Source organism: Heloderma suspectum, chromosome 1 (genome assembly GCF_057233095.1).
Source record: "Heloderma suspectum isolate Gila_16-S chromosome 1, 16-S_ref, whole genome shotgun sequence".
NCBI classification, from domain to species: domain Eukaryota; kingdom Metazoa; phylum Chordata; class Lepidosauria; order Squamata; family Helodermatidae; genus Heloderma; species Heloderma suspectum.
This window is the reverse complement of record NC_139458.1, coordinates 141668833-141694980: the sequence shown is the minus strand read 5'-3', so window position 1 is coordinate 141694980 and position 26148 is coordinate 141668833. Positions and strand designations below refer to the sequence as shown.

The 26148-nt window shown below is 47.1% G+C and overlaps 1 protein-coding gene across 7 annotated transcripts in view; it reads left to right on the top strand.

Annotated features, from left to right (window-relative positions):
* Positions 1 to 26148, top strand: part of ASIC4 (acid sensing ion channel subunit family member 4) — a 104507-nt gene that overhangs the window by 68036 nt on the left and 10323 nt on the right. For 3 of the 7 annotated variants that reach the window (XR_014783835.1, XM_084804782.1, XM_084804768.1), the window contains exons 2-10: positions 10687 to 10831; positions 11586 to 11713; positions 14350 to 14509; positions 15829 to 15885; positions 18111 to 18264; positions 18796 to 18887; positions 19670 to 19749; positions 21121 to 21225; positions 25219 to 25389. Coding sequence is in view for 6 of the 7 variants with exons in the window: in XM_084804782.1 (XP_084660908.1) it covers positions 10687 to 10831; positions 11586 to 11713; positions 14350 to 14509; positions 15829 to 15885; positions 18111 to 18264; positions 18796 to 18887; positions 19670 to 19749; positions 21121 to 21225; positions 25219 to 25356 (1059 nt within the window). In the remaining variant the exon portion in view is untranslated. The other 4 variants (XM_084804800.1, XM_084804817.1, XM_084804790.1 and 1 more) reach the window with 3 other exon arrangements.

The window sequence follows — 26148 nt, the reverse complement described above, 5'->3', positions numbered from 1 at the left end:
GGGTTTGACACTCCTCTGATAAACAAACAGTTCCCACTCAAACTCATCCTGTCTGAATCACTGCTAAATACAAAGGAGAGGCCCATCCCAACCCTGGCAGAGAGAGACTACTGAGTGTCCTACAAATGAGTAGGTGTTATTGGGGGATTCTGTGCCCAGCAAGCTGAAGTTAAAGCAGAACATGATGAGCTGGTTCCGCATAAGTATAGGACTGGGGTGGGAGGAAGGGAAGGGAGGATGGAAGAACGATCTTAGGATGCAGACTGTGCTGGGTTAATCTGGTAGGGTGACAGAGAGTGTAAGATACCTGCAACCATGACAGCATTGCCTCAGGCTTGTCTGTGGCCAATCAGATGTGGCCAACACAATAAACTACTATGGAACTGGGTAATGCTTGATGCCAGGTCACCTCAGCTGGCTCAGAAAGGAGATATGGTTTCAGAGATTGGTTGTCTGAGTTCAAAAGATGCTCATGGCCTGCTGTGTGGGGCCAAGATCAAGTGGGGCAAAAACAGAGCCAGTGCAATTCCTTTGGCCTCAGAATGATGGTGCCGCCCATCACCATGAGAATACCAGCATTCAGGCCTTCATCCCAGACCACAGAGACAGCAACCTAGCATGGAACAGCCTGTCCTAGTCTATACATAGGTATAGTATACTCCATTTTGGACCATGGGAAAAAATGTGTGCAACAATAAGAACAAGGAAGAGCCTTGCTGGATCAGTCCAAAGACCCATCTAGTCCAGCATCCTATTTCCCACAGTGGCCAACCAGATGCCTACAGGAATCCCACAAAGATGACATGATATTGTCCATCTTGGGTACTGGAGAGAGCAATCTAGCATTTAACATCATGTGTGAGAATATGGAATAAATACATGTGTAACAATCTCAACATAAAATGTTCCTTCTGGGACATAATCCTTCATCCAGAGTGCCGTTATGTATCCTGAACAATGGAAATGGCCATCCCAAGATTCCGTATTTTATCCCAAACCACAGTAGCCATGGGGACAGCTGTCCCATGGGGTCAGCTGTCCCAAAATGACACAGCAGCCCCTATGATCCCAGTATGCAACATTCCATCCCAGACTGTGCAGATAACCATCACAGAGTGTAATGCTCTGTACCAGTCATTGTAGGAACAGGGTGGTACAAGCTGATGTTCCTGTGAGCCACAGCACACACCCATGGGCTACTGAACTGAATGGACAGCAGTAGTTTCAGGCTCTTAACATTCCCAAAGGAGCTGAGAACTCAGCATTGTGTCATGTCTGATGCTGGGGAGCACACCCTGCAAAAATGTTATCACTGCATAACACTACCAAACAAGGGCTCAGCGCTGCCATGGTATCTGCAATGAGCTGACAGTGGTTCCCTCTGAACACTAGACAGCTCCCCCACCCACATGTTGAAGGTGATATTGATTAAATGGTCCCATTGGCAGTAATGCAGGTGCACAGGATTTGGAGTTGTCCTGGGCCCTAAATCAAAAGAGTGTAATGGGGGAGAGGTACTGGGGGTGAATAAAGGGTAGATCACACCAGGAATAGGAAAAGGAAATTTGATTTTGGGTTGCACAGACTGCCAGCAAGCAAGGGATTTCGTACTCAGACCTAGCAGTTTAGACACAACCCACAGGGCAGTTCACCTTAACAATGCAAACGGCACAGGTCCTGTGTCTGCTCTGTTTAAAGTGGCCCCACTAGCAGGTAACTGCTGAGTGTGGAACCCAACACAAGGTCGCTCTAGCCGGTTAAATGGGCAAAGCATGTGCCAAGCTGCATGCAACACATAGACAAGCAGCAACCATGGAATTATCATAGATTCAGAGAAGCAATAATGCGATGCAGGCAAGCAAGAATTGTTTTTATAATTGAACACACAACCTACTTTTCCCCCTTAACTTGGGTGGAATACTAAAAAAAGAAGCTGGAATAACCAAACAGTGAAAGATTGAAGGCAAAAGGAGAAGGGGACGGCAGAGGATGAGATGGCTAGATAGCATCACCGGTGCAATGAATATGAACTTGAGCACGCTCCGGGAGAGAGCGCAGGACAGGAAGGCCTGGCGTGCTATGGTCCATGGGGTCACAAAGAGTCGGACACGACTGAACAACAACAACAACAACAACAACATATATATATATATATATATATATATATATACAGGTTAAAAAAGCATACTCTCTCTGTGTGTACATGCATATACAGCTGGAGTCTCCACCTTGGTGACACATCTGTTAGCAAACACCTGGCTCCCTGCCCCTCCTGATTTTTAAATTTTATTTATTTTATATATTTATCTGGAATGCTGCAGAGGGAATCTGGAATGCTGCAAAGTGAAGCACCAGCCTCCAGCACCATCTTTATTCACAAGAATATCTCTGGGGCCAAGAAATAAAAATGTTGCATGGCTGTTGCATGCAAACCCCTCCCCAGGAGAAGAGATGCTCCGTGTTAGCACCTTCAGCCCCCTCTCACCTGAGATGGAAAAGGATCTTTGAAGAATTAAGGGCAAAGGGAAGGAGTTGATGTAGTGATCTGCCCCTTCCCTCACTAATCAAAGAGAGCAGCTAGAGGCATCTGACACAATTGGCACACTGTGGCAGAGGGGATTGTGGGCTCCCTGCAGAAAGCAAAACATTGCAGACAAGGATCTTGGCTTCCCTCAGGTAGAGCCCAAGGGAAGAGCTGGGACACTTTGTCTCCAGGCTCTGGGCACTGCCGGACAACACCTGTTGAGCCAGGAGTTTCTCAGCTGTTGTGAAGATGCCCCTGTCCTGCTGTCCAGATGGGGCCCCTCTTGTGCCCAACTTGGATGGCTCCCTGGCCCAGGTCACCACCCGCTTCCTTCGTGTGACCAAGCTGCATGGGCTCCGCTATATGGGCTCTCGCCAGCAGTCCTGGGCACAGCGCCTAATCTGGAGTGGGACCTTCTTAGCATCTCTGGGGCTGCTGTGCACCTGGTCAGCCAACCGGATGTAATACCTGCACTCAAAGCCAGTGCACACCAGATCACACGTGCGCTGGGGCCCAGGGCTGCATTTCCCTGCAGTCACTTTCTGCAACCACAACCCGGCGCGCCTCCTCCAGCTCACAAGGCCTGATCTGTATTCAGTGGGACACTGGCTCAGGATGACCTACAAGAACCACTCGCTGCTATCCAACATCCTAAAGGAGCTTCCAGAAGAGCAACAGCCCTAGCTTAGCCACCTGGCCAACTACTCAAAATTCCTGCCTCCACGCCTCTCTCCACGCACAATGGAGAGCTTCTTCCATCGCCTGGGGCATCAGATTGAGGACATGCTGCTGGAGTGTCACTTCCAGGGCAAACCTTGTGGGCACCAAGACTTCACCCCTGTGAGTAGCTTCCATTCTGTACCTAGTCCTGGGGAGAAGGAGGGGGTAAAAGGCTGTAAGGATGTACAGTCAGATCATGGGAAATGGCTTCGTTAATCCTTAGAACACTTGAATCACTGTTTTGCATATGCAAGAGGGAAAGGGAAAGAGTTGGAGGATTTGTTTACTTTTTCAATGCATGCTTGAAGAAGTTCAGTTCAGTGATTCTCATCTGTATTAGCAGCTTGGCTGATGGGGTGTGGCGGGGTTTAACAAATTAATCCAGAATTAAAGGGTCTGAATTTGTAATGTGCCATAAGGATGCAGACACAAGGGAGCAGGCTGCTTGGTTGGGTGGGGAACCTCTTTCAGCCCAAGGGCCAAATTCATTTTCAGAGAAGCTCTCAAAGGCTGCATTCTAATGGTGGACAAGGCCAAAGGCAAGAGGGGTGGGGCCCAAATACCAAAAATACCAGCATACATATCTAATCTTAACACTCTTACTGCCAGTAACTAATCTTTAGGGGAGGCATTTCAATCTTTTAGATTGGGGGAAAACGGTGCAAAAGCTGGAAAAACCCAAGAAGATCAGCCGGCATGAGGAAGGGGTATGGCCAGGAAAGGGGGCGTGGCCATTTGGGGAACCCTGGAGGGCTAGGTTGGAACCCCCTGTGGGCCAGATTTGGCCCACGGGCCTGAGGTTCCCCAGCACTGCCATAGAAGATGGTAGCAGAACCTAGTCCAGAGAAACTGGTGGTCCATTTGTATCACTGACCTTCACTTTGACCCTTCAGAACTTCCTGGGTCCAGCACCCTCCTACCTTGTGCAAAGGCAACTTTCCTCCCTCTGGCAAATAAACTACCTAAATTGTGGTTCAGACCATTGCTGCCTATCCTTGATCATCGGACAATTGGCTTCACGGTTTGTCAGCTGAACTGCAAAATAAACATGGCACTGAGGATAGCCTGGAACTGTTGCTATGAGGGTATTTGTTACCCTGATCCACTTAGTCCCATGTAACTTGGTAGCTGGTCCAAACTGATTGTGCAACTGGGTGGGGGGTGGGTGATCTGTGGCTTCCTATGGGTGTGCAGAGCATGCAGCTTGGAACATGCCCCAGAAGGCTCTGCAATGAGCAAGAGTACCGTATTAGGTATTCAGAGGTTCCTTGGCAGGTAAGTCAACATGGAAAAGGAATCCTGCAGGCAGGACATCTGAGAAAGACTGGTCTCAACCATACTTGGTGAGTGGTCCTAAATGAGTGCTTAACCATCACAGACAGGGAAAGTGGATAAACTAGATCCCCCTTCACATGTAAATTGCATGACTAGTGCATGCATCATGCAATGAACAGGGAGCAGGGCTGTACTGCCAGCACACTAGGGTGGCCGTGTACATATCACCAAAATAGAGGAAACACATCACCAAGCAAGAGGACAAAAGAGGATATTGATTTGCATAACATCTGTATATGCTGATTTATATGTGTAGATGCAAATTTAGATATAGTTGTTGTTGTTGTTCAGTCGTTCAGTCGTGTCCGACTCTTCGTGACCCCATGGACCATAGCACGCCAGGCCTTCCTGTCCTGCGCTCTCTCCCGGAGCGTGCTCAAGTTCATATTCATTGCATCCGTGATGCTATCTAGCCATCTCATCCTCTGCCGTCCCCTTCTCCTTTTGCCTTCAGTCTTTCCCAGCATCAGGGTCTTTTCCAGGGAGTTTTCTCTTCGCATTAGGTGGCCAAAATATTGGAGCTTCAGCTTCATTATCTGTCCTTCCAATGAGCACTCAGGGTTGATTTCCTTTAGGATGGACTGATTTGACCTCCTTGCAGTCCAGGGCACTCGTAAGAGTCTTCTCCAGCACCACAGTTCGAAAGCATCAATTCTTCGGCGCTCAGCCTTCCTTATAGTCCAGCTCTCACAGCCATACATTACTACTGGGAAAACCATAGCTTTGATTAGACGGACCTTTGTCGGCAAGGTGATGTCTCTGCTTCGTACTATGCTGTCTAGGTTTGCCATAGCTTTCTTCCCAAGGAGCAAGCGTCTTTTAATTTCATGGCTACAGTTACCATCCGCGGTGATCTTGGAGCCCAAGAAAGTAAAATCTGTCACTGCTTCCATTTCTTCCCCTTCTATATGCCAGGAAGTGATAGGGCCAGATGCCATGATCTTAGTTTTTTTAATGTTGAGTTTCAAACCAGCTTTTGCACTCTCCTCTTTCACCCTCAACAAGAGGCTCTTTAGATCCTCTTCGCTTTCTGCCATTAGGGTGGTATCGTCTGCATATCGGAGGTTGTTGATAATTCTCCCGGCAATCTTAATTCCGACCTCTGATTCATCCAACCCGGCATTTCTCATGATGTACTCTGCATATAAGTTAAATAAGCAGGGTGACAATATGCAGCCTTGTCGTACTCCTTTCCCAATTTTGAACCAATCGGTTGTTCCATGTCTGGTTCTTACTGTTGCTTCTTGACCCTCGTACAGGTTTCTCAGGAGACAGGTAAGGTGGTCTGGTACTCCCATCACTTTAAGAATTTGCCACAGTTTGTTGTGATCCACACAATCAAAGGCTTTAGCGTAGTCAATGAAGCAAAAATAGACGTTTTTCTGGAATTCTCTTGCTTTCTCCATGATGCAGCGAATGTTGGCGATTTGATCTCTAGTTCCTCTGCCTCTTCGAAACCCCGCTTGTACTTCCGGTAGTTCTTGGTTCGCATACTGCTGAAGCCTAGCTTGTAGGATTTTGAGCATCACCTTGCTGGCATGTGAAATGAGCGCAATTGTGCAGTAGTTTGAACACTCTTTGGCGTTGCCCTTCTTTGGAATTGGAATGTAAACTGACCTTTTCCAGTCTTGTGGCCACTGTTGAGTGTTCCAGATTTGTTGGCATATTGAATGCAGCACTTTAACAGCATCATCTTTTAGGATTTTAAATAGCTCGGCTGGAATACTGTCATCTCCGCTAGCTTTGTTGTTACTAATGCTTCCTAAGGCCCACTTGACTTCACTCTCTAGGATGTCCGGCTCAAGTTCAGTGACCGCACTATCATGGCTATCAGGGACATTCAGATCTTTCCTGTATAGTTCTTCTGTGTATTCTTGCCACCTCTTCTTAATCTCATCTGCTTCTGTTAGGTCCCTGCCTTCTTTGTCCTTTATCATGCCCGTCTTTGCACAAAACGTTCCTTTGAGATCTCCAATTTTCTTGAAGAGATCTCTAGTCTTTCCCATTCTGTTGTTTTCCTCGATTTCTTTGCATTGTTCATTTAAGAAGGCCTTCTTGTCTCTCCTTGCTATTCTCTGGAACTCTGCATTCAGTTGGGTATATCTTCCCCTTTCTCCCTTGCTTTTCGCTTCCCTTCTTTCGTGAGCTACTTGTAAAGCCTCATCAGACAGCCACTTGGCTTTCTTGCATTTCTTTTTCTTTGGGACGGATTTCGTTGCTGCCTCCTGAACAATGTTACGGACCTCCGTCCATAGTTCCTCAGGCACTCTGTCTATCAGGTCTAATCCCTGAAATCTATTCCTCACCTCCACTGTATATTCATCAGGGATATGATTTAGGTCATACCTGAAAGGTTTAGTGGTTTTCCCGACGTTCTTCAATTTAAGCCGAAATTTTGCAAGAAGCAGCTCATGATCTGAGCCACAGTCAGCTCCAGGTCTTGTTTTGACTGACTGTATGGAGCTTCTCCATCTTTGGCTGCAAAGGACATAATCAATCTGATTTCAATATTGACCATCTGGTGACGTCCATGTGTAGAGTCGCCTCTTGTGCTGTTGGAAAAGAGTGTTTGCTATGATCAGCATGTTCTCTTGGCAAAACTCTATTAGCTTTTGTCCTGCTTCATTTTGTACACCAAGGCCATGCCTGCCTGTTATCCTGGTGATTTCTTGACTTCCTACTTTAGCATTCCAATCCCCTATGATGAAGAGGACATCTTTTTTTGGTGTTAGTTCTAGAAGGTGTTGTAGGTCTTCATAGAACCGATCAACCTCAGCTTCTTCGGCCTCAGTGGTTGGGGCATAGACTTGAATTACTGTGATGTTGAATGGTTTGCCTTGGATTCGTACTGAGATCATTCTATCATTTTTAAGATTGTACCCCAGTACTGCTTTTCCCACCCTTTTGTTGACTATGAGTGCTACTCCATTTCTTCTAAGGGATTCTTGCCCACAATAGTAGATATGATGGTCACCTGAATTAAATTCGCCCATGCCTGTCCATTTTAGTTCGCTGATTCCCAAGATGTCGATGTTCAATCTTGCCATCTCATGTTTGACCACCTCCAGCTTACCTTGATTCATTGATCTGACATTCCAGGTTCCTAAACAATATTGTTCTTTACAGCATCGGATTTTCTTTTCACCGCCAGACACATCCACAGTTGAGTGTCCTTTCGGGTTTGGCCCAGCCGCTTCACTCTTTCTGGCGCTACTTGGAAATACCCTCTGCTCTTCCCCAGTAGCATATTGGACACCTTCCGACCTGAGGGGCTCATCTTCCGGCATCATCTCTTTTAGCCTTGTGATACGTTCCATGGGGTTTTCTTGGCAAGAATACTGGAGTGGGTTGCCATTTCCTTCTCCAGTGGACCACATTTTGTCAGAACTCTCTGCCATGACCTGTCCGTCTTGGGTGGCCCTGCACGGCATAGCTTATGGCTTCACTGAGTTACGCAAGCCCCTTTGCCACAACAAGGCAGTGATCCATGAAGGGGTTAGATATAGTTATTATAATTTAAATAGAAAGACCATGCATCTCACCATAGTGGGAAGGCTGTGACCAGGGGACCTGTGGGCCTGTTGAGTCTGCTGTCCAGGTGCTAACACTTGATGGGCAACTTCAGGGCCCTGGCTGCTCACAGATCTGATGGTTCTTTACCTTTAAACTTGATAGCTCTTCACATAGAGGACACCTTAAAACAGAAGACTGTCCTCCATAAAGTAGGACCCCTCGCCCCATGGCACACTGCTGGCCTTGTCCTGGACATCTGCACAGTGGCATGGACAGCTGCATTGAAGAAGCCTATACAAGGGCAGCTGCTCATGCATCAGCTTTCATGCAATCAGGATTCCCAATCACGTGTGTGTCCCAGTCTTGTGGAAGCCTATGTGGGAACAGCTGTTCATGCGTAAGCATCTTCTGTTGTCCACACCAACACGTGGGGCGGGAGCAGCAGTGTGTCTGATGCTGGGGGTGGGGCCAGCGGTGCCGCCCACTCCCCAGTAGGTGCACAATGTCCCCTTCATGTAGCTCACACACATGATTTTTCCAGGAATCAGTGGGGGCTGATGGCTCCGATTTCGCTGGGGCTGTAAATCCATTCCAGGTTTCAATCAAAACCAGCCAGAACTCTAAAGGAGCTATCCAAGGTTCTGAACCCTATCCCTAAAATAGAACTCCTTTAGTCCTGGCTGGTTCTGCGTGAAAACTGGAAAGGATGCAGAGCCCCACCAACATCCAAGCCACCAGCCTCCACTGCCAGGTACAAGGGAACAACCCAGAAAGCAAGTGGTGGGGGGATTACAAGGTTTGCACTGGGAAAACAAAATGTTTGGAGAGAACGAAGGGTTGCTGGTCATTTTTCACCTGGAAGTGATGAGTACCATTGCAGTGGATTGGGATTCTATGAAATCTGAACTTGGATCATAGCACATTGTGAGGACACTAGGGTCTGAGAAAAAACAACAACCATGAAATACAGGCTACGCTTCCATTTTAGTGCTGTTTTCTTAGCAATCAATATTGCTTCTCTCTAGTGTCTCAGCAGCATTCCTATTGTACCTATTATCTCCCTTAATAAACTACTTGCTTGTTTTGACGTAAACTGAAAGTTCTGTGCAGTTTAAAGCGCTGAACTGAGATGATCAAGGTATTGGTGTATCTGGACTCTATAGAAATGAATCGGTCCTGAAAGTTTTCTGATGGATCCCAAAGGGTTCAGGGATCAGTAGGGTCAGACTGGTGGTTGGCAAAGAAAGACACATTTGCTGTAGAATTACTAGGGCCAGCATCCAGGCAGGACCTGGTAAACATAAAGGAGGGAGCACTTTCTCAGGATGGTTTGAGGGAGCAATTGGGCTCCTTGAGAGTCCTAGATGTGGAAGGGGCTGTTATCACAGCTTGTGGGATACCAGACTGAGTGTGATGTTTGAGCCCTCACTCTGGGATTGAGTGATCCTGCAGACTGGTGTATTTCTTGCATCTGTACCACTATTCAGGGTTTCTTCTTACTGTGTTCAATCAATGCAGTCAAGAGCACTCATTTTCATGTGGAGAGCCTCCACATATACAGGAGACTTCCTTTTCAGACAGTCACCCTCCATGAGTACAGGGTGACAGATGCAACAACGGAGGGGGGCAGGGCTGGAGTGCTCCCTCTCCTCATGCGCTGATTGAACCCAGTAAGAAGACTGCCTGAATAAGGCTGTCTTTCCCACATCCTACCTCCCCTGATCTCCAAGGATCAGGTACAGTTTCTCCACATCAAGGCACGCAGTGTATGTCACACAGTTGTAAGAGATTCTGCTGGATCAGATCAAAGGCCCATGTAATCCAATGTCCTGTTTCTCACAGGGTTGAGAAGCCCGCAAGCAGAGTATGCCCTCTGACTCCCCATAGAACATGGAGCTCTTTCTCACTCATGTATGTCTCTCTCCCAGCTTCTGGCTACACAGTCTCACTTCTCTCTGGCTTCAGACAGGATATTTCTTTATTTGTGGCATTTATATACCGCTGAATATAATAAAATCTCTCAGAGGCTGACAATATTAAAATACAGTATTAAAAACACAACATTAAAATGCAGCATTAAAAACACTTCCAACTTCAGTAAAAATCAAGGAGCAGTAAAATGGAACAGCATAATTAATTTACTTACAGTCCAGGGAAAGCCTGGGTGAACAAGTGTGTTTTCAGGAGGTGTTTGAAAGATGTCACGTTTTCTGCCTCCTGGACTACACGAAGGAGAGTTTCCCAGATGTGGGTGCTGCTACAGAGAGGCCTACCTCTCTATTTAGGCCTACTTCTCTACTCTGCTTGGGTGGCTTGTCCCCTGATTTGATTAAAGTAGCCAGGTGGCTAGAGAACCATCTTGTAGGCAGATGGACTGTATAGATCTTCTCAGGTATGTCATGGTGACAGATACATTGACTGAGGGAAGGATGAGCGTAGAGCTGGAATAGCAGACGGGTTATTCCAATATCACTTCACAAACTTTGGCAGAGATAAATGGGAAGTTTCCTTCTCCTTCTGGCTACCTTGGCATGTACAGTATTTGTTGAGCTTCTCAGCCTGATGGCCCCCTCTACACTGTCTTTTCTTCACAGGTCTACACCCGCTATGGGAAATGCTACACATTCAATGGCGATCGAAACAAACCACGGGTGACTCGGCAGAGTGGGATGGGGAACGGGTTGGAGATCATGTTGGATATCCAGCAGGAGGAGTACCTGCCCATCTGGAGAGAGACTAGTAAGAGCTGGAGGGTTCTGGATGGGGGCCAAAGTGTAGACATTCTGGACTGTTTATGTCAGTAGGATTCATCCATGCTCACAAGCTTCGCTTTTCTTTCCCTATCCTAGTCTTTGCTCTCCTGGTACCAGATTACCTCTGATATGCATCATAGATGTCACTGTCCAGCCCCAAAAGCCAGTGGGGGGTCAGCTGGGTGGCTAACTGTGTGTGTGTGTTGGGGGGGGGGAGTAATTAAAGGGTCATTAAAATATACACAGCAGAAAGAATACCTAGTAGGAAATATTCTACATAATATTCAGAGAGTGAGGAAACACAATACCTGAATAGCCAATTTTATCTATTTATTATAATAATACTTACAAACCACTTAATATAATAAAATCTCTAAGCAATTTACATATGTATCTAAATGGTTTATTTGTTTATATTTATTACAGATATCCAAACAATTCCGATATGCTGGTGTATGCAAAATCGGGTGATCCTGGCAACATACTTGTGTTGCTGTTTTTTAAAGTTGTAATACATTGTGATAACTGTAATAACTGGATAATGATGAATGCATTTAATATTTGATAAGTAATGGGTCCCCTTGATAAGGCAGGAATCAGCTGCTCTGATTGTAAAGGATAGGGATGTATAAATGCTACGGGTAGTGTGAATATATCATACTCGTAGAGTAATGTGAATGAATTTATGCAGCAGAGGTCTAGTAAAACCATAACTATGGCATGATTGCTTCCCCTTGTAGATGAGACATCATTTGAAGCCGGAATTCGAGTACAGATTCACAGCCAGGATGAACCACCCTACATCCACCAGTTGGGGTTTGGAGTCTCTCCTGGTTTCCAGACCTTTGTGTCCTGCCAGGAGCAACGGGTAAGGCCCATGGGAGGGGCAGGGTGCAGGGAGCTCCAGCTTCAGGAAAAGTGAGCCTGGAAATTATTGGATGGGAGCTTGAGAATGGTAAAGGCCATAGCAAGATATGTCTCTGAGTGTAGCAAGGTAGTAGGTACAAACAGTTCCAGCCACATTGAACAGTGTGATAAGGATGAAGCATCATTCCCTTCAATTACTGTTTTTCCCCAGAGTCCCCCTAGAGCTGTCATAGGTGACACCAGTGTGGTGGCTTTAATAACATGCTAGTCAAACAAAGATCTAGTCTTGAATGTCATTGTAAAAACAGACATTTGATATTCTGGGAATAGGACTCTTATTTGTTCCGCTTTAACCAGCTAGACTAGCTGGGGAGAGGAAAAGCATAGGCAGAATTTCACTGAACTATTAAGACATCTCTCCCACCCAACTCCAGCACACATACAGAAGCCAGATTATGCTACTATAGTCAACCCTACTCAGCAGATCTTACCAAGGATCAGCATGGATATTTTAATCAGACTTTTGCATGCTGAGGAGTTAAATAAAGCAATAGCTCAACTTGCTGACAGCCAGAAGAAACAGCAACATGACACATCTTAATGCTATTCAGTAAACTACACCTTTTCAACTAACTGTAATGCAATTTGAATTAGATACTGAAGTGTTTGAAGATCTTTTGATGGTTGTCTTTGTTTTTTGTAGCCCCCTTCTTAATGGACAAATCCACACTACAGACTTAAATTGGCTTAATGGTTATTCCATCTTTCCAGGGAACCCTGGCAGCTGTAGTTCAGTGGAATAATAGGGGTCTCTGACCAAAAAAAAGGGAAAGAAATCTCCGCATTTCACCAAACTACAACTCCCAGTATTCTTGGGGGAAGCCATGAAAGCTCAAGTGGTATTAAGACAATATAATTTTGTAGTGTAAATAAATACGTTCTAAGAGGAAAAGAAACTGATTGATAAATTAATTGACTGATTGATTATGAATGGCCCTGAAGGAGGTGCCTAAATGACTGCATCTCCACAGGCATTGGGGTCAGAGGGAAAGCTTGAGATGGTAAAATACAATTCCTATAATTAGAGGAAACTATGTAGGGATATTTCAATACAGGACCCAAAAATCCAATCCAAGATGCCGTCTTTGACAAGTGTCCTTTCATCAGAAAATACATTCATTGCACTGAACTGTGTCAATTTAGTACCTCCTTTCCCTCCCCCACCACATTCAGATTAAACTCCACCAATGCCACCTACCTTTGTTTTAATTTTAGCTCAGCTTCAGCGCTAGGCAGTGGGCAATTTAAACATTTTCATACATACCAATGAATTGGCATATGCAGATGAAGACTCTTGTCTTCCCTCCAGCCGGGTGGCAACTGATTATTCATCAGAAGCTTCATTTCTAGGCTCAAAGAACTCTACAGCATTACATTGAAAGAAAATGTTCGCAGTAAAAAAATGTTAAGTCAACATTTTGTCATTTGAAGGTTCATTTCTTTGCATTCTAGCAGCAACTGTCAGAAGGAGGTTGATTGGCCACATCAGGTAGGCTCTCTCATTAGATACTGATCTCGGAGATACACACACGCCAATCTTCTGCCTTTTTAGTACTAATATTTAGGATTCATACAGCATGTTTCAGGTACGTATAATAGATACTGACCTGGTTCACACATAATGACAACCCATACTATATGAGAACCCAGAACTATGAGTTAACTATGGGGTTGTTAACCACGAACAAACCATGAAGAGAACTCATGGTTTGTTGTTGGGTTGTGAACTCTGAGTTCTTTAAACCATGGGTTGTTACATGTGAACCTGAACTGTGAGTTATTCATGGGTTGTTTTACTAGGCTACAGAGATGCCACAGCATTTGTGGATATTATTGCAAAAGTGCCCTGAAATCTGAATCTGAAATCTGCAATCTGAAATGTGTTGAGCCAAGAATAAAAAAACAATTTACTAGTAACTCTGGGTAAGGCAACAACCCATGGGCTAATTAAACCATGGGATGTACTTAGGTGCAAACCAGGTCACTGTATTACAAGATACTGCATACATTACCTCACTAATCCTTATACAATAAACCTGTAAGTAAGAACACATAAGGATTATATTGGGAAGGGAAAGGGCACTGAGGCTGTGAGATTAGCAACTTGCTTATGGCCATTGGGAGAGTCTGTGGCCAATATGAGATTTGAACTAGGGACTTCCTCCGCTCACACTCATAGCCACTACAGAGAACTACTCTGTTTCAGGGTTGGTACAAAAACTTAGATCATTCCACAAATCTGTAGTGAAAATATAAAACATGCATATGTGACTCTGAAATGTCAAGTAAATCTGTAAAATCAGAAATAACTGTATTTCTTTCCCACCTTAATATGGAGTTCACGGATTATACCTCAGGCGTGGGATTGAACTTTCACGCTAATGGGGGCAAGATCCAAGTAGCACATGGGTTATTTACAACAGAGCAGGGGAGGTGCTGGAGAGCTTGGCTGGAAGATGGGCTTCAGTGGGAGCCACACTACCTGCCCCAGAGCTGCATGCAGAGAGGCTTTCCTGGCTCCAGCTGGCCAGGGCACCACTTTCTCTTGGAACTGAGCCTGCACACTTTCTCCTGCAGCTGACATATCTGCCCCAGCCCTGGGGGAGCTGCCGAGCCAGCATGAAGGGAGAACAGATTCTGCCAGGCTATGAGAGCTACAGCATTGCGGCTTGCAGGCTACAGTGCGAGAAGAAGGCTGTGGTGAGGAACTGCCAGTGTCGCATGGTGCATATGCCAGGTAAGGTGACCCTCCCTTGCCTCTAAGTCCAATGGACATCAGGGCCCTCTGCAGCCCGGTGTTTGTTTTGCTGTGCACCCTTAGGGTTGACTTTGTTTTGTTTTTTCTGGCTCTGCTCCTGTTTGTTGAATGGAACAACCTGACATTCAGCAACTCAGCTGGTGAAGCATTTCTCATCACACCTTTTGGTGCCAGGAAGATCTTCACCTGACAAATTTCTGTGTGCCATACTGATATTAAAGACACGGAAGCATGACAGTGATCCTTTGCAGTTGCTGCACGCATCCTGCCTCAGCCCTCACACTCTGCTATGTCCATTGCTCTGAGGGAATAGGAATGCCTCGCCCACCCTTGTCAGTGGTGGGAGAAGGGACCCCTTTTCACAAGCCTCTGGTCATTGTGGTTCAACTTGCCCATGGCTCAGATCTTTGCCCTTGGGGGCTTCCAGATTAAAATTATATGGCACCATCACCCTGCCTCATTCACAAAATTGTACTGGGGATGGTGGTGTCTAGACATCATCGTTTTCCCTGTTGTAACCCTTCTGCGTTTTCCCACCACTTCTGCATCTGGAAGCATCACTAGTGACTACAGCCAGGCATTTGGGCACCTTACAAAATAATAATAATAAAATAATGTCTGCCCTCTCTCAGATCCTGGGATATGTAGGGCTGGCAGCAACCCCCTGGCCCATCCCACCAACAGCTGCTATGCCTCCTTCACTCTCACATTTCCCACTGCCCTCTGCCACCAACCAGGGCTCTTCACAACCTGCATCAGATGAAGTGGACTCTGGTCCACAAAAGCTTATTGCCACAATAAATCTGTTAGACTTTAACATGGCTAAGAACTCTTTGTTGTTTTTGCTGCTACAGACTAACATGGCTACTTCTTTGGAAGTTGCGACCCTCTCTGATCCATGTCCCTCAGCCCCTTGGTTCAGTGGGGCCACTGATGATGACCCACACAGATATCCTATCAGGCTCTGGACCCAATGGGCTTCTTGAGTACCCACTCATGTTGCTGCTTGGAAACCTATTACCTGCTTAATTCCTGGGTTTTCCTTGTTTGGCTGTGACATTAGGCCCTCTGCCTCACATTCACCCTCCTGCTCCTGGCTGGTAGAGGCACATGTACCAAGGAAGCATGGAAAAATAAAGACCCTTCCATCTGCTCTCTTAGACAACTGCCTACAATTGCCTAATGAAAAACCAGCCCCCCTCCCCTTCCACCCTGTGATAGCATGAGCTCAAACTTGGGTGAGGAGGACATAACTAGACCCCTCTAGGTATCTCACTAACCAGGTCCTTCTCTATCAGGTAATGAGACCATCTGCTCACCCAATGTCTACATTGAATGTGCTGACCACACGCTAGGTAGGTACTTCTGTAGGTATTGTGCAGCCCATTGAGGGGGACCATGGGGAGAGGATATGGCCAGCCAGTAAAACCAAAGTGGAGCACCTGACACCTTTGTGGGAGCAGCTGGGCGGTAGGTGCCTCACACCCAAAGGCAGGGGTGGGGAACCACTGGCCCACCGTCCAGTTCTGGCCGACCAGGCTTCCCAACCAGCCCACCAAGGTCCTGCCCCCTCTCTGAAGGCTTCGTCAGAGCTGCTGCCTCAAGACACCCGAGTGCCTTGAAATGGCTGTTCCCGAAGGAGCAGCTCCCCCATTCACCACTGCCCAGCTGAGCAGCAGGGAGGGGATATCACTTGGAAGGGAGGTTCCCCCACCGAGCAATCCCCTGCCTCACCCCCACTGAACAGTTTAAGGTACCAGCAGAAAAGCACTCTGTGTGTTGGGGGATGGGGTGCAATCTGTGTATGTGCGCACGCTTGTATATATGTGGGTGTGTACAGACAGTGGGAAAGGGAGTATAGATGGATGGATAGGGGAGTGGTGGGATGCATGGGGTGTATGTGAGAAAGGGGGTGTTGACTGTGAAGGGGTGTATTGATGTAGGGATGTGTGTGAATGTGGTGTATATGTGGCTTTGGTCCTGCCCTCTGCTGGCATGTGGCTCCTGGAAGATTACCCAGAAGAGAATGCAGCCCACAGGGTGGAAAAAACTGGCCCATTCCTGTTCCAGGGAATACAGCTGAATACGTAGGACACCACAACCTCTGAGCTTGGGTCCAGTGGGCTGGGACAGAGGAGGAGGAGAGTAGCTATCTCCCTGGGGAATGGAGGGGAAAGGTGATGTTGCACTAAGAGCCAGTGTGGTGTAGTGGCTGGAGTGCTGGACTGGGAGTCGGGAGATCCGGGTTCTAGTCCCCACTCGGCCATGGAAGCTCACTGGGTGACTTTGGGCCAGTCACAGACTCTCAGCCGAACCCACCTCACAGGGTTGTTGTTGTGAGGATAAAATGGAGAGGAGGAGGAGTATGTACACCGCCTTGAGTTCCTTGGAGAAAAACAGGCGGGATATAAATGTAATAAATAAATAAATAAGGGTTCCACTGACAATCTCAGGAAGGGCTACAGCAGCCCCCCCCCCACCTGGTGCCCTCCAGATGTGTTGGAGTACATCTCTCAACATCCTCCAGGACGATGCTGGGGGTTGTAGTCCAACACATCTGGAGGGCACCAGGTTGGGGAAGGCTGGCCTAGAGCTTTCACTGTCCTGGGACCAAACCATACGTGCACAGCTGCTCTGGAGAGGATCTAGACCAGGGATGCAGGCCTATAGCCAGGGGTTGACTAGGGGGATGCTGCCCCCTAAATTTTCTCTGCCCCCCCAAAAGTTTACAAACAAATAATTAAAAAAATTTCTCTTGAAAAGGCCTGCAAGCCAGATGAACTGCCCCCCCTACTTCTGGGGCAGGCCCCCCAGAACTTTTAGGCTGGCTATAGGCCTGCTAGGGTGGCCAACCTTTTTGTCCCCAAGGGTCATGTGCAGTGAGCAGTGGGTTGGGGGATGCATGATGGTGTGGGTGTGCCCGAAGATGTGGAGGGCATGGCCAGGGCCTGTGTTCCCTACTCCCCATCCCCCACTCTCTCACACACACACACACACACACACACACTCATATAAAGACCCTCCCCACTGCCCAGCTGATGGGCACTTTTCCCAGGACAAATCCGTCTGGGGGTACACTCTATCTGCAGCCCATTCTGGGTGCTCAATCCCCAGAATTCTTGCCCCACACATCTGCTGCTGAGCTGCTCAGCAGGCAGAGTAGGATTGTGAAAAGCATGACTCTCCCCAAGCCCCTTCCTCCCCATCCTAATCGTGCTGCAGTCAGCCCAAGAAAGAACTCCTAGGCAGGGTGGCTGGAGCACGATTAGGATGGGGAGGACTCTCCTGATGCTCCTTCCTCCCTTCACAACCCCGTTCCCCCACCTGCAAGTCCTGCGCAGCAGACTTGCAGGGTGGGGGAATTCTAAGGCCTAGATACCCATGGTGGACTGCAGTCAAGGTCTCTGAGCACCGCATGCAGCCTCTAGCTCACGGTTGCCCACCTGTGACCTCACCTGCGAGACATCCACTCATAGATGGTGCTGTGTTTTGCCATGTTATGGGTGGGTGGGCGGTGATAGTCTTTAGTCCTATTCCAGAGCGTTCCCATCAGGCTTTATACATGCCTTTCCACTCACAGATACAGCTGTTGAAGATTCCCAGGAGCACTGTGTGTGTCCCACGCCCTGCAACTTGACACGCTATGGCAAGGAGATCTCTATGGTGCGCATTCCCAACAAGGGCTCGGCCCGGTACCTTGCTCGCAAGTACAACCGCAATGAGACCTACATCCGGTGAGTGTCCCATCACTCATGAGGTCCACAGTCCAGCCCATAGGCTAGGGCAACAGGTAGACCCTCTAGGGCAGGGGAGCTCAGGCTCATGGGTCAAATCTGCCCCCCCGTGGTCCCAATCCAGCCATGCTCCCTTTTTCTGGCCACACACCCCTTCCCCTAACCACCAATGATTTGGTGATTTTCCAGCCTGTGCAGTTTCCCTCCCCCAATTGAAAAGGTAGAAATGCCTCTCCTAAAGCCTAATAACAGCCAGTGAGAGCTGTAAACTACAGTATGCTGGTATTTTTTATATTTTGGCCCACCACGTTTTGCCTCTGGTCCCACCCACCACTGGAATGAGGCCCCCAACAGCTTCTCTGAAATTGAATTTGGCACTCAGGCTAAAAGATGTTCTCCACCTCTGTTCTAGGGTGGGGTGGGGGACACCAAATGGGGCCAGGAGGGGACTGTGTTGGGGGCTATATGGGAAAGCTCAGCCTATTAATCCTTTCTCTTGCCCACCCCCTCCACTATTTCCACTGTCCTCAGAGAGAACTTCTTGGTGCTGGACATCTTCTTTGAGGCTCTAAACTATGAGGCAATTGAGCAGAAGAAGGCCTACAACCTGGCAGGACTTCTGGGTGAGTGAACGTGCACAGCTATCCCTCTGCCTGCCCCCCTCCTGTGTTAGGGCAAGCACTCTGGAGAAGGCAAGGTGAGTATGCAGACAGGCAAACAGGTAAATGGACATATACTGTCTGTGAGAGCTTTGGTCTTAACTCATGAGTGTGTTGCTCAGACTGTTCACATCCAAGGCTTTGTAGCGTCAGACAGGTGGCACCTTATTGGCTCCTCCTGTCACCTGACAGCTCTTGAGCTAGTAGATACAGAAATGCCTTCTGGCCTCCATCATTGATGGTACCTCAGCAGGACAAGGAGCAGCCCAGCAGCGCCCTCTGTTGGCAAGCCACCACCATGATGCAGAAAATAAGGCACCTGGGCCTGGTTTTTAGATCCCTCCCTACAGCACATCCCTGATTACAGACCTGTGGTGCCTTACTACCTGTTACACAACCAGCAGGGCAGTACCTCTCCCATCCCAGCTGTGCACACATACCGACCTCACCTTCTCCTTCAGCTCCAATTTGAAACCTCCTCTTCCAGCCTAAGGACTACCAGAAAAGAACAAGAGGACAAGGAAACCAGAGTGGCAACCCTTCTGTCACTCACACTCTTCTAATTTCCCAGACCACCCCATTCAATCACTGCCTCTCTCTGCTCTTTCCCTGATGCCCAACGAAGCAGCAGTGATCCTGCCCTGAGTCCTGTCACCCTTCCAGTTATCAGGATCCCCAGCAGCTGACATGTTGCTTTCAACATACTCTTCTTCCTTGCCCTAATGGTCTCATTCCTTTTCTGCTAGGGGACATTGGAGGCCAAATGGGCCTCTTCATCGGGGCCAGCATCCTCACTGTCTTGGAAATCCTTGACTACATCTATGAGGTGAGGACCGACCCAGGGGGAGAATGGGTTGGGCTGGAGGGGGAATGTGTGGTATTGGCTCTGACTTGTACTGAGTTGCAGTCAGAGGCTTCATCTTGGAGTCTCAGTAGGGGAGGAAGAGCTCATCCCTTCAACACACACCAAAGTAGATAGTGTTTTTGCCTTGTTGCTGACATCCCTGCCATGAAGGTCAATTCCTCCGTTATTAAGAGCAGTCCTGTCCTTCAAGGATCAGGAAGGTCAGGCTAGCATGGGAGCTGTCCAGCAGAGAGTACAGTAAGAGCGATGTTGCTTCAGCAAGGTCTGGGCCCCATCTAAGCAGCTTTATAGCAGATGCTGATGCCCCACACTTTTCTGGCTTGTCATTAGAGTCCTGATGCGGCACATGCTTCCTCCTCATGAGTATGGCTCAAGGATATTGATACTTACCAGACAGGCACTGCATCTTGGGCTCTGGGCTTTTGTCCAGACACATTGCTGCCTTTGCTCCTGGGGGTGATCCCTTTGAGCCTGGGAAAGGGGTAGATTAAACCAGTCCAGATGCTTCAGTACTTCTAATGCCATGGCCTCCTCAAGTGGGGCATCGATCCTGGTGGTGGTCCTGGAAGTGCTGTCAGCATCCTCCAACTCCCCCTGACCCTCACAATCAATAGGACTAATGAGAGGATCCTCCTCCGAGGTCCCCTCAAGTTCCAGGGTTATCCTGCTAGGAAGGTGGTGGGATACAACAGTTCTACCATTAGATAGTTTTTTGTACCATTAGCAACTTCCATAGAGTCAGCAACCTCCCCATATTCTCCTAAACTCACAGAGATGATTACCTCCCTTCAGCACAGGCAGTGCTTTCACCTAAACCACAGGTGGGAAACCTCTGGCCCCCCAGATGTTGTTGGTCTCCAACTCCCATCAGCCGTAGCCAACATGGCCAGTGGTCAGGGGTGATGGGAGTTGGAGGCCAATGACATTGGGGGGCCATAGGTTCCCCACCCCTGTCCTAAGCTAGTAATACCCCTTCCTGCAGAACGAGCACCTGGATCACAGCTAGAGGGGGAGTCAATACCACCTGCTCTAGCTGGATGGCTTCAAAGTCAGCTCTGGCCACTGACTGTGTGGCAGATGCTTGCTGCTGCCCATGCAGGATGTTTTGGTGGCTCATAACTGCTTGCTGCAGGGCTTCGGGTCTCTAGGAGAAAAATGGTGGGCCTGGAGGATCTGGATGGGATCTAACATGATGCAACAGGGCACAAAGTGTGAGTTTGCCAAATTTGGTGGTCAGCTGTCCGTATAGAATGCACACTTTATGCCACAAAGCAGTGTAAGAATTTAAATGCCCACAATGCTACCATTCTCCCTGTCTCTTGCTATGCCCAGGTGATCCGCGACAAGGTGGCCCATGGCCTACGACGTCCCAAACCACCTCTGAAGAAGCCTTCAGGCAGCATTGCCACCTTGGGACTGGAGGAGATCAAGGAGCAGGTATATATTCCTATCTCTTCCCACTCAGACTAGCTCCTGCAACTAGCATGAAATGAGTGTCAGAGGAATAACTGGCCAGGATCCAGTGCTTCCCATGCACTAGCAGGACCCACCGCTAGTGCAACAGGAAGCTAGCAGTTCCAGGAGAAGCCAGAAGCAAGAGGAAACACTCCTTTCCAAAATGGGACAGGTCAGCAGAGCTTGCAGAAGGAAACTCTGTTGACCTTTCCCAATCCGGAAACAAGTGTTTCCTCTTGTCTCCAGGGTGTTTTTTGAACTGATAGCTTTCTGTTACACAAGCAGTGGGACCTGCTTGCACAACAAATCAGGTAGGAGCGCAGCAGCACTATTGGATACTGCCCACTGGAAGCAAGTAAGATGCAATTCAGTTGCTGTCCCAGCTTTGAACCCTGTCAGCTAGGGTGGAGCTAGAGGCAATGTGTGTGTGTTTGGGGGGGCGGGGGAGAGAGAGAGAACACAACCTTCTATATTTTTGCATATAGAAATGCATGCTATTTTGGTAGATCCCTGACATTTTTGGTCCACTGAGATTTTTTAAATGGTGTGGAGAGTTTGTAGTATTTAAGCATGAGAGCACAATTTAATTTGCAGACCGCTGTGGGTCATGTGGCTGTGTGTGTGATGCATATCTGTATTTCACAACAGCATTGTTTGAGGAAGTTGCATGTTAATGTGTCAGCTGTTGTGTGGGTTCTGTATATCTGAGGAGTATGCATCCTATGTACCTGCATCTCAATGCCTGATAACTGTACATTCTGTGATATGTATATCGTCACCACCACAACAATAATATACTAAAGTGCCTCAGCAAACCCTGCCTGCAGTCTTAACAAAAAGAGTTTCCCTTTTTGTGCTCTGTCCTATGAGAACATAAGAGGAGCCTTGTCCATCTAGTCCAGTATCCTGTTTCCAACAGTGTCCAGCTAGATAACCCTGGAAGCTCATGGGCACAGCATGGATGTGATGGCTATTCCATGTTGTCCCTAGTGTTGGGTACACAGGGCAATATTGCCTCTGAATAGGGAAGTTCCATTTAGCTATCATGGGTAGTTGCTGACAGACTTGTCCTCTGTGAATACCAACATGATGTGTTCTCATATGTATATGCACAACAATGCTGGTGCAGGTGGTGTCTAGCCATGCCCCTGTGTGTATATTTATTTATATGTGAGTGAATCCATTGTCATCCTAGTAGACAATACTTCTCTCTCTCTGTATATATATATGTGTGTGTGTGGATGTGAATGATATATATGTGTGTAAATATATAATTCAGAGAGAGAATCTTTTTTCTGAAAGCTGTATGCTGTTTGCTGGTACCTGTAAGTTGGATGGTGCATGTGTTTCTGTGTGTGTGTGTGTGTGTGTGTGTGTGTGTGCGTGTGTGAGGCAAGGCTGCTGATGAAATGTCCTTCCGGAAATCCCACATACAAGACTTCAGCTCCATCTATGAACCCATTCTAATGAACACTGGGAATTTACTGCAGTACCATCCTGGAGAAGGAGGAATTTATGGTACATAAAATCAGAGAACAGTAAACGCATTGTTAAAGAGACCAAGAAAATACATCAAAGATGCAAACAGGGTTCCCCACCCCACCCCACCCCCAGAAATAGTTTCTGCAAAAGAATTGACCTACACTAGTGAATGTTTAATGAAGCAAATTGGTAAGAAATGGAAAGATGGCAGGATATAACTGAGCAAATAAATCTAATCTATTTATTTATTTTATTGCATTTATATCCCACCTTTTTCCTCTTGCAAGGAACCCAAGGCGGCTTACATTTTCCTCCTCCTCTCCATTTTATCCTCACAACAACAACCCTGTGAGGTAGGTTGGGCTGAGAGTTTGTGACTGGCCCAAAGTCACCCAGTGAGCTTCCATGGCTGAGTGGGGACTAGAACCCAGATCTCCCGGCTCCCAGTCCAACACTCTAGCCACTACGCCACACTGGCTCTCTATATCTATATATAGTATATATATAGTAATCTATAATAATAACTACTCTAAAAACATTGGCAGCTATCAAAAGATGTGACTCATACTCTACCACTATAACTCTACGTGCCTTTAAATCAGGGAGCTAAGCAGTATTAACACTGCAACCATGATACTAAAAGGCACAGAGGTTCTGGTATTGGAGAGCTTGAAATAAGACTGCTGGCTGTTTGCTCACCTATGAAAAAGAGCTGTTTAGAGATCGCATATTTAACAGGATGCTGATAAATCTCAGACCTCAAGCAAAGGAGAAGCCGATAAGGCCATTTAGCAGCAGAAAGAGTGGGCTGGGAATACATAAGATCTGGATGCAAGCTACCGTTGTTGCCTTATTGAAGTCAAATAAGGATTCAGAATAACTTTGTTTATGTCCTAGGCAGGGACCCTGACCAAGTGTCAGTATTCCACCCGCAGAAACAGGTTTCAGCACCCAGATCAGCTGTAGTGCTCACTCACTGCTGTCTGGGGGGAAAGACGGTATCCATCAATGAGAAAATTGAAAGCAGACCTGAATGGATCCTGTGCAGAGGCCATTTCTGAATAGCTGTGAGCATAGAACTGTGCAGGTTTCTGCAGAGCTCCTGGTTCCATGGATCAGGGCAAAGAGATCTAGAAAACAGGCACTGCATTTTGCTTTTTTCTAAAAGAACATGTGAACCTGCAAACACAATCTTTATTTGCTCCTGTTATTCTATTGCACAAATTGCATTTGAGCAGGTTGGGTCCATCCTCCCCACCCCCTTTGTCCTCCTCCCAAAATTTGGAAATAAGGATACATGTTTTGTTAGGGAAGAAGGTAGAAAGTTAGGGAAGAGGGCTGAGACTCAAGGAAATTTTTACAGGAGTGAGCAGATCTACAGGAGGGGACCTGGTTTAAGAACTACGAGGAGTCATATAGTGCTATTCTGAGCCAACATGTTACCTGTTTGTTTTCTTAACAATGAGGGATAGAATCCTACTTTTTGTTTTTAAATGAACATTTGAATTCTCAGAATTCCTCAATCTTCTAGATTCTGTATTGATTCACATTCCATGGTGCAATCATGGCCATGCACATTCCTAGGCCTGTTAACTATAGGGCAATCTTTATGAAATAAAAAATGAATATAGACATGGATCACCTCAACAGAGAGTATATCTCCTCAGTATAGAGAGAAAATGCTATTAAAAAAATCAAGCAGGGTTCATGCCCGCTACTTTTGCCGTGGTCAAGTGCTGTTCTTGCTGCACCTTAGCTAATGTATTGAGGATGCTTTTCAGAGAGGTGTGAGTACAGATGTAGACTGTGCAGAGGCTCTTGCTACCATGAACCACAGCAAACACCTACTGAAAGGAGAAAAAGTATCTCAAGATCCACCAGATTGTTTGGCTAATGGCCTCATTACTACATATCAACACTTTTTCCATTGAGAGTAATGGGAAGAGAAATAGATGGCCAAGGGAGAAAGAAGCAGGTCCATTAACTGATTTAGGCACTGAAGCTTTTTGATAGTTTTTTTCTTGCATCCATGGAAGTATCTGTGTTCTGATAACCTCTGTACTGTACTCAAGAAAAGAAAAGTTTCAAGTTCTTTGAGTGGAAGAGGATGTTCTTGCAAAGCTTAGTGGGTATAGTAAGGACTCCCTTACTGCCACTAGTACGAAGTCTTCAGTTTGTAATTTCCCCCCCTGCAAAATGATGATAGCCACTGGAAATTAAATGGGTCATACATTAATACCTCAAGACTACCTGCTTTACTTGAAAAGTGCATTAGGCTGCTCTTCCTCACTCAGTGCATACACTCCAAAACCAAGGAGGAAAATCAGTGGCACTGTGTTCAGAAGCTGGCAAATATGGAATGGTACGCAGAAGAAGAAACATTCTGAGCTACCAGCTTTGACTCTGCTGAATGCTGTATCCCTGCCTGGTGCTGTCCAGCCCATTCAAAAAGAAGATCAATGTGGAACTAAATTGTATCTGCTGTATCATTAGCAGGACCCTGAGACCAACACAGATGCGCATTCCTTTATACCAACTTGGAAGCATTGCCCCACCATCAATCCACTGCGAAGTTGCATGTCATCAAGGATGCTGGAAACAGATGGAGGATCCAGGTCACCCTTTGTTTAGACGTGAATGGATGGCTCAGAGGCTGAGATTCAGGTACAGATTCAAGGACACAGAACCCACAGAAGAGAAAACTAAGCGAGACACAGACTGGGAAGGTGGAGAGAGTGGAACAGGCCTCTCCAGATACAGACTACCAAAGGAAACAGTGGTGCACACTAATCCCAGTGAGAGCTACTGTTGCTAGCAGTGGAGAAATGATGAACTCTTAGTGGTTACCACCAAATAAAGCCAACTGTTGGTGGAGTGAACCCATTATAATCTCTTGCATCCACTGGGACTTAGACTCCAGTGTTACAGCAAGTGAATCTGGTGAGGTGTCCAGAGCACAGCCTTGTCCAGTTTTCTTGAATGAGTTTCATCTGGTACAGCTCGAGGATGTTGACAAGGTGCTTGGACTGGTTTGTGCAACCATTTCTGTATTGGATCCTTGCCCCTCCTGGCTTATAAAAACTGGTAGGAAAGGAACAGCTGGCTGGGCCAGGGAGGTGATAAATGCCTCCTTGCAAGAGGGAGTGATCCTGGGCCATCTCAGAGAGGCGGTGGTGAGACCACTCCTGAAGAAACCTTCCCTGGACTTGGAAAATCTTAATAATTTTAGGCCAGCGGCAAATGTTCCTTTCCTGGGCAAGATTCTTGAGCAGGTGGTTGACAACCAGCTCCAGACACTCTTGGGTGAGACCGATTATCTAGATCCATTTCAGTCGGGGGTCAGGCCAGGTTTTGGCACAGAAACAGCCTTGGTCACCCTGTAGGATGACCTGTGTCAGGAAAGAGACATGGGGAGTGTGACCT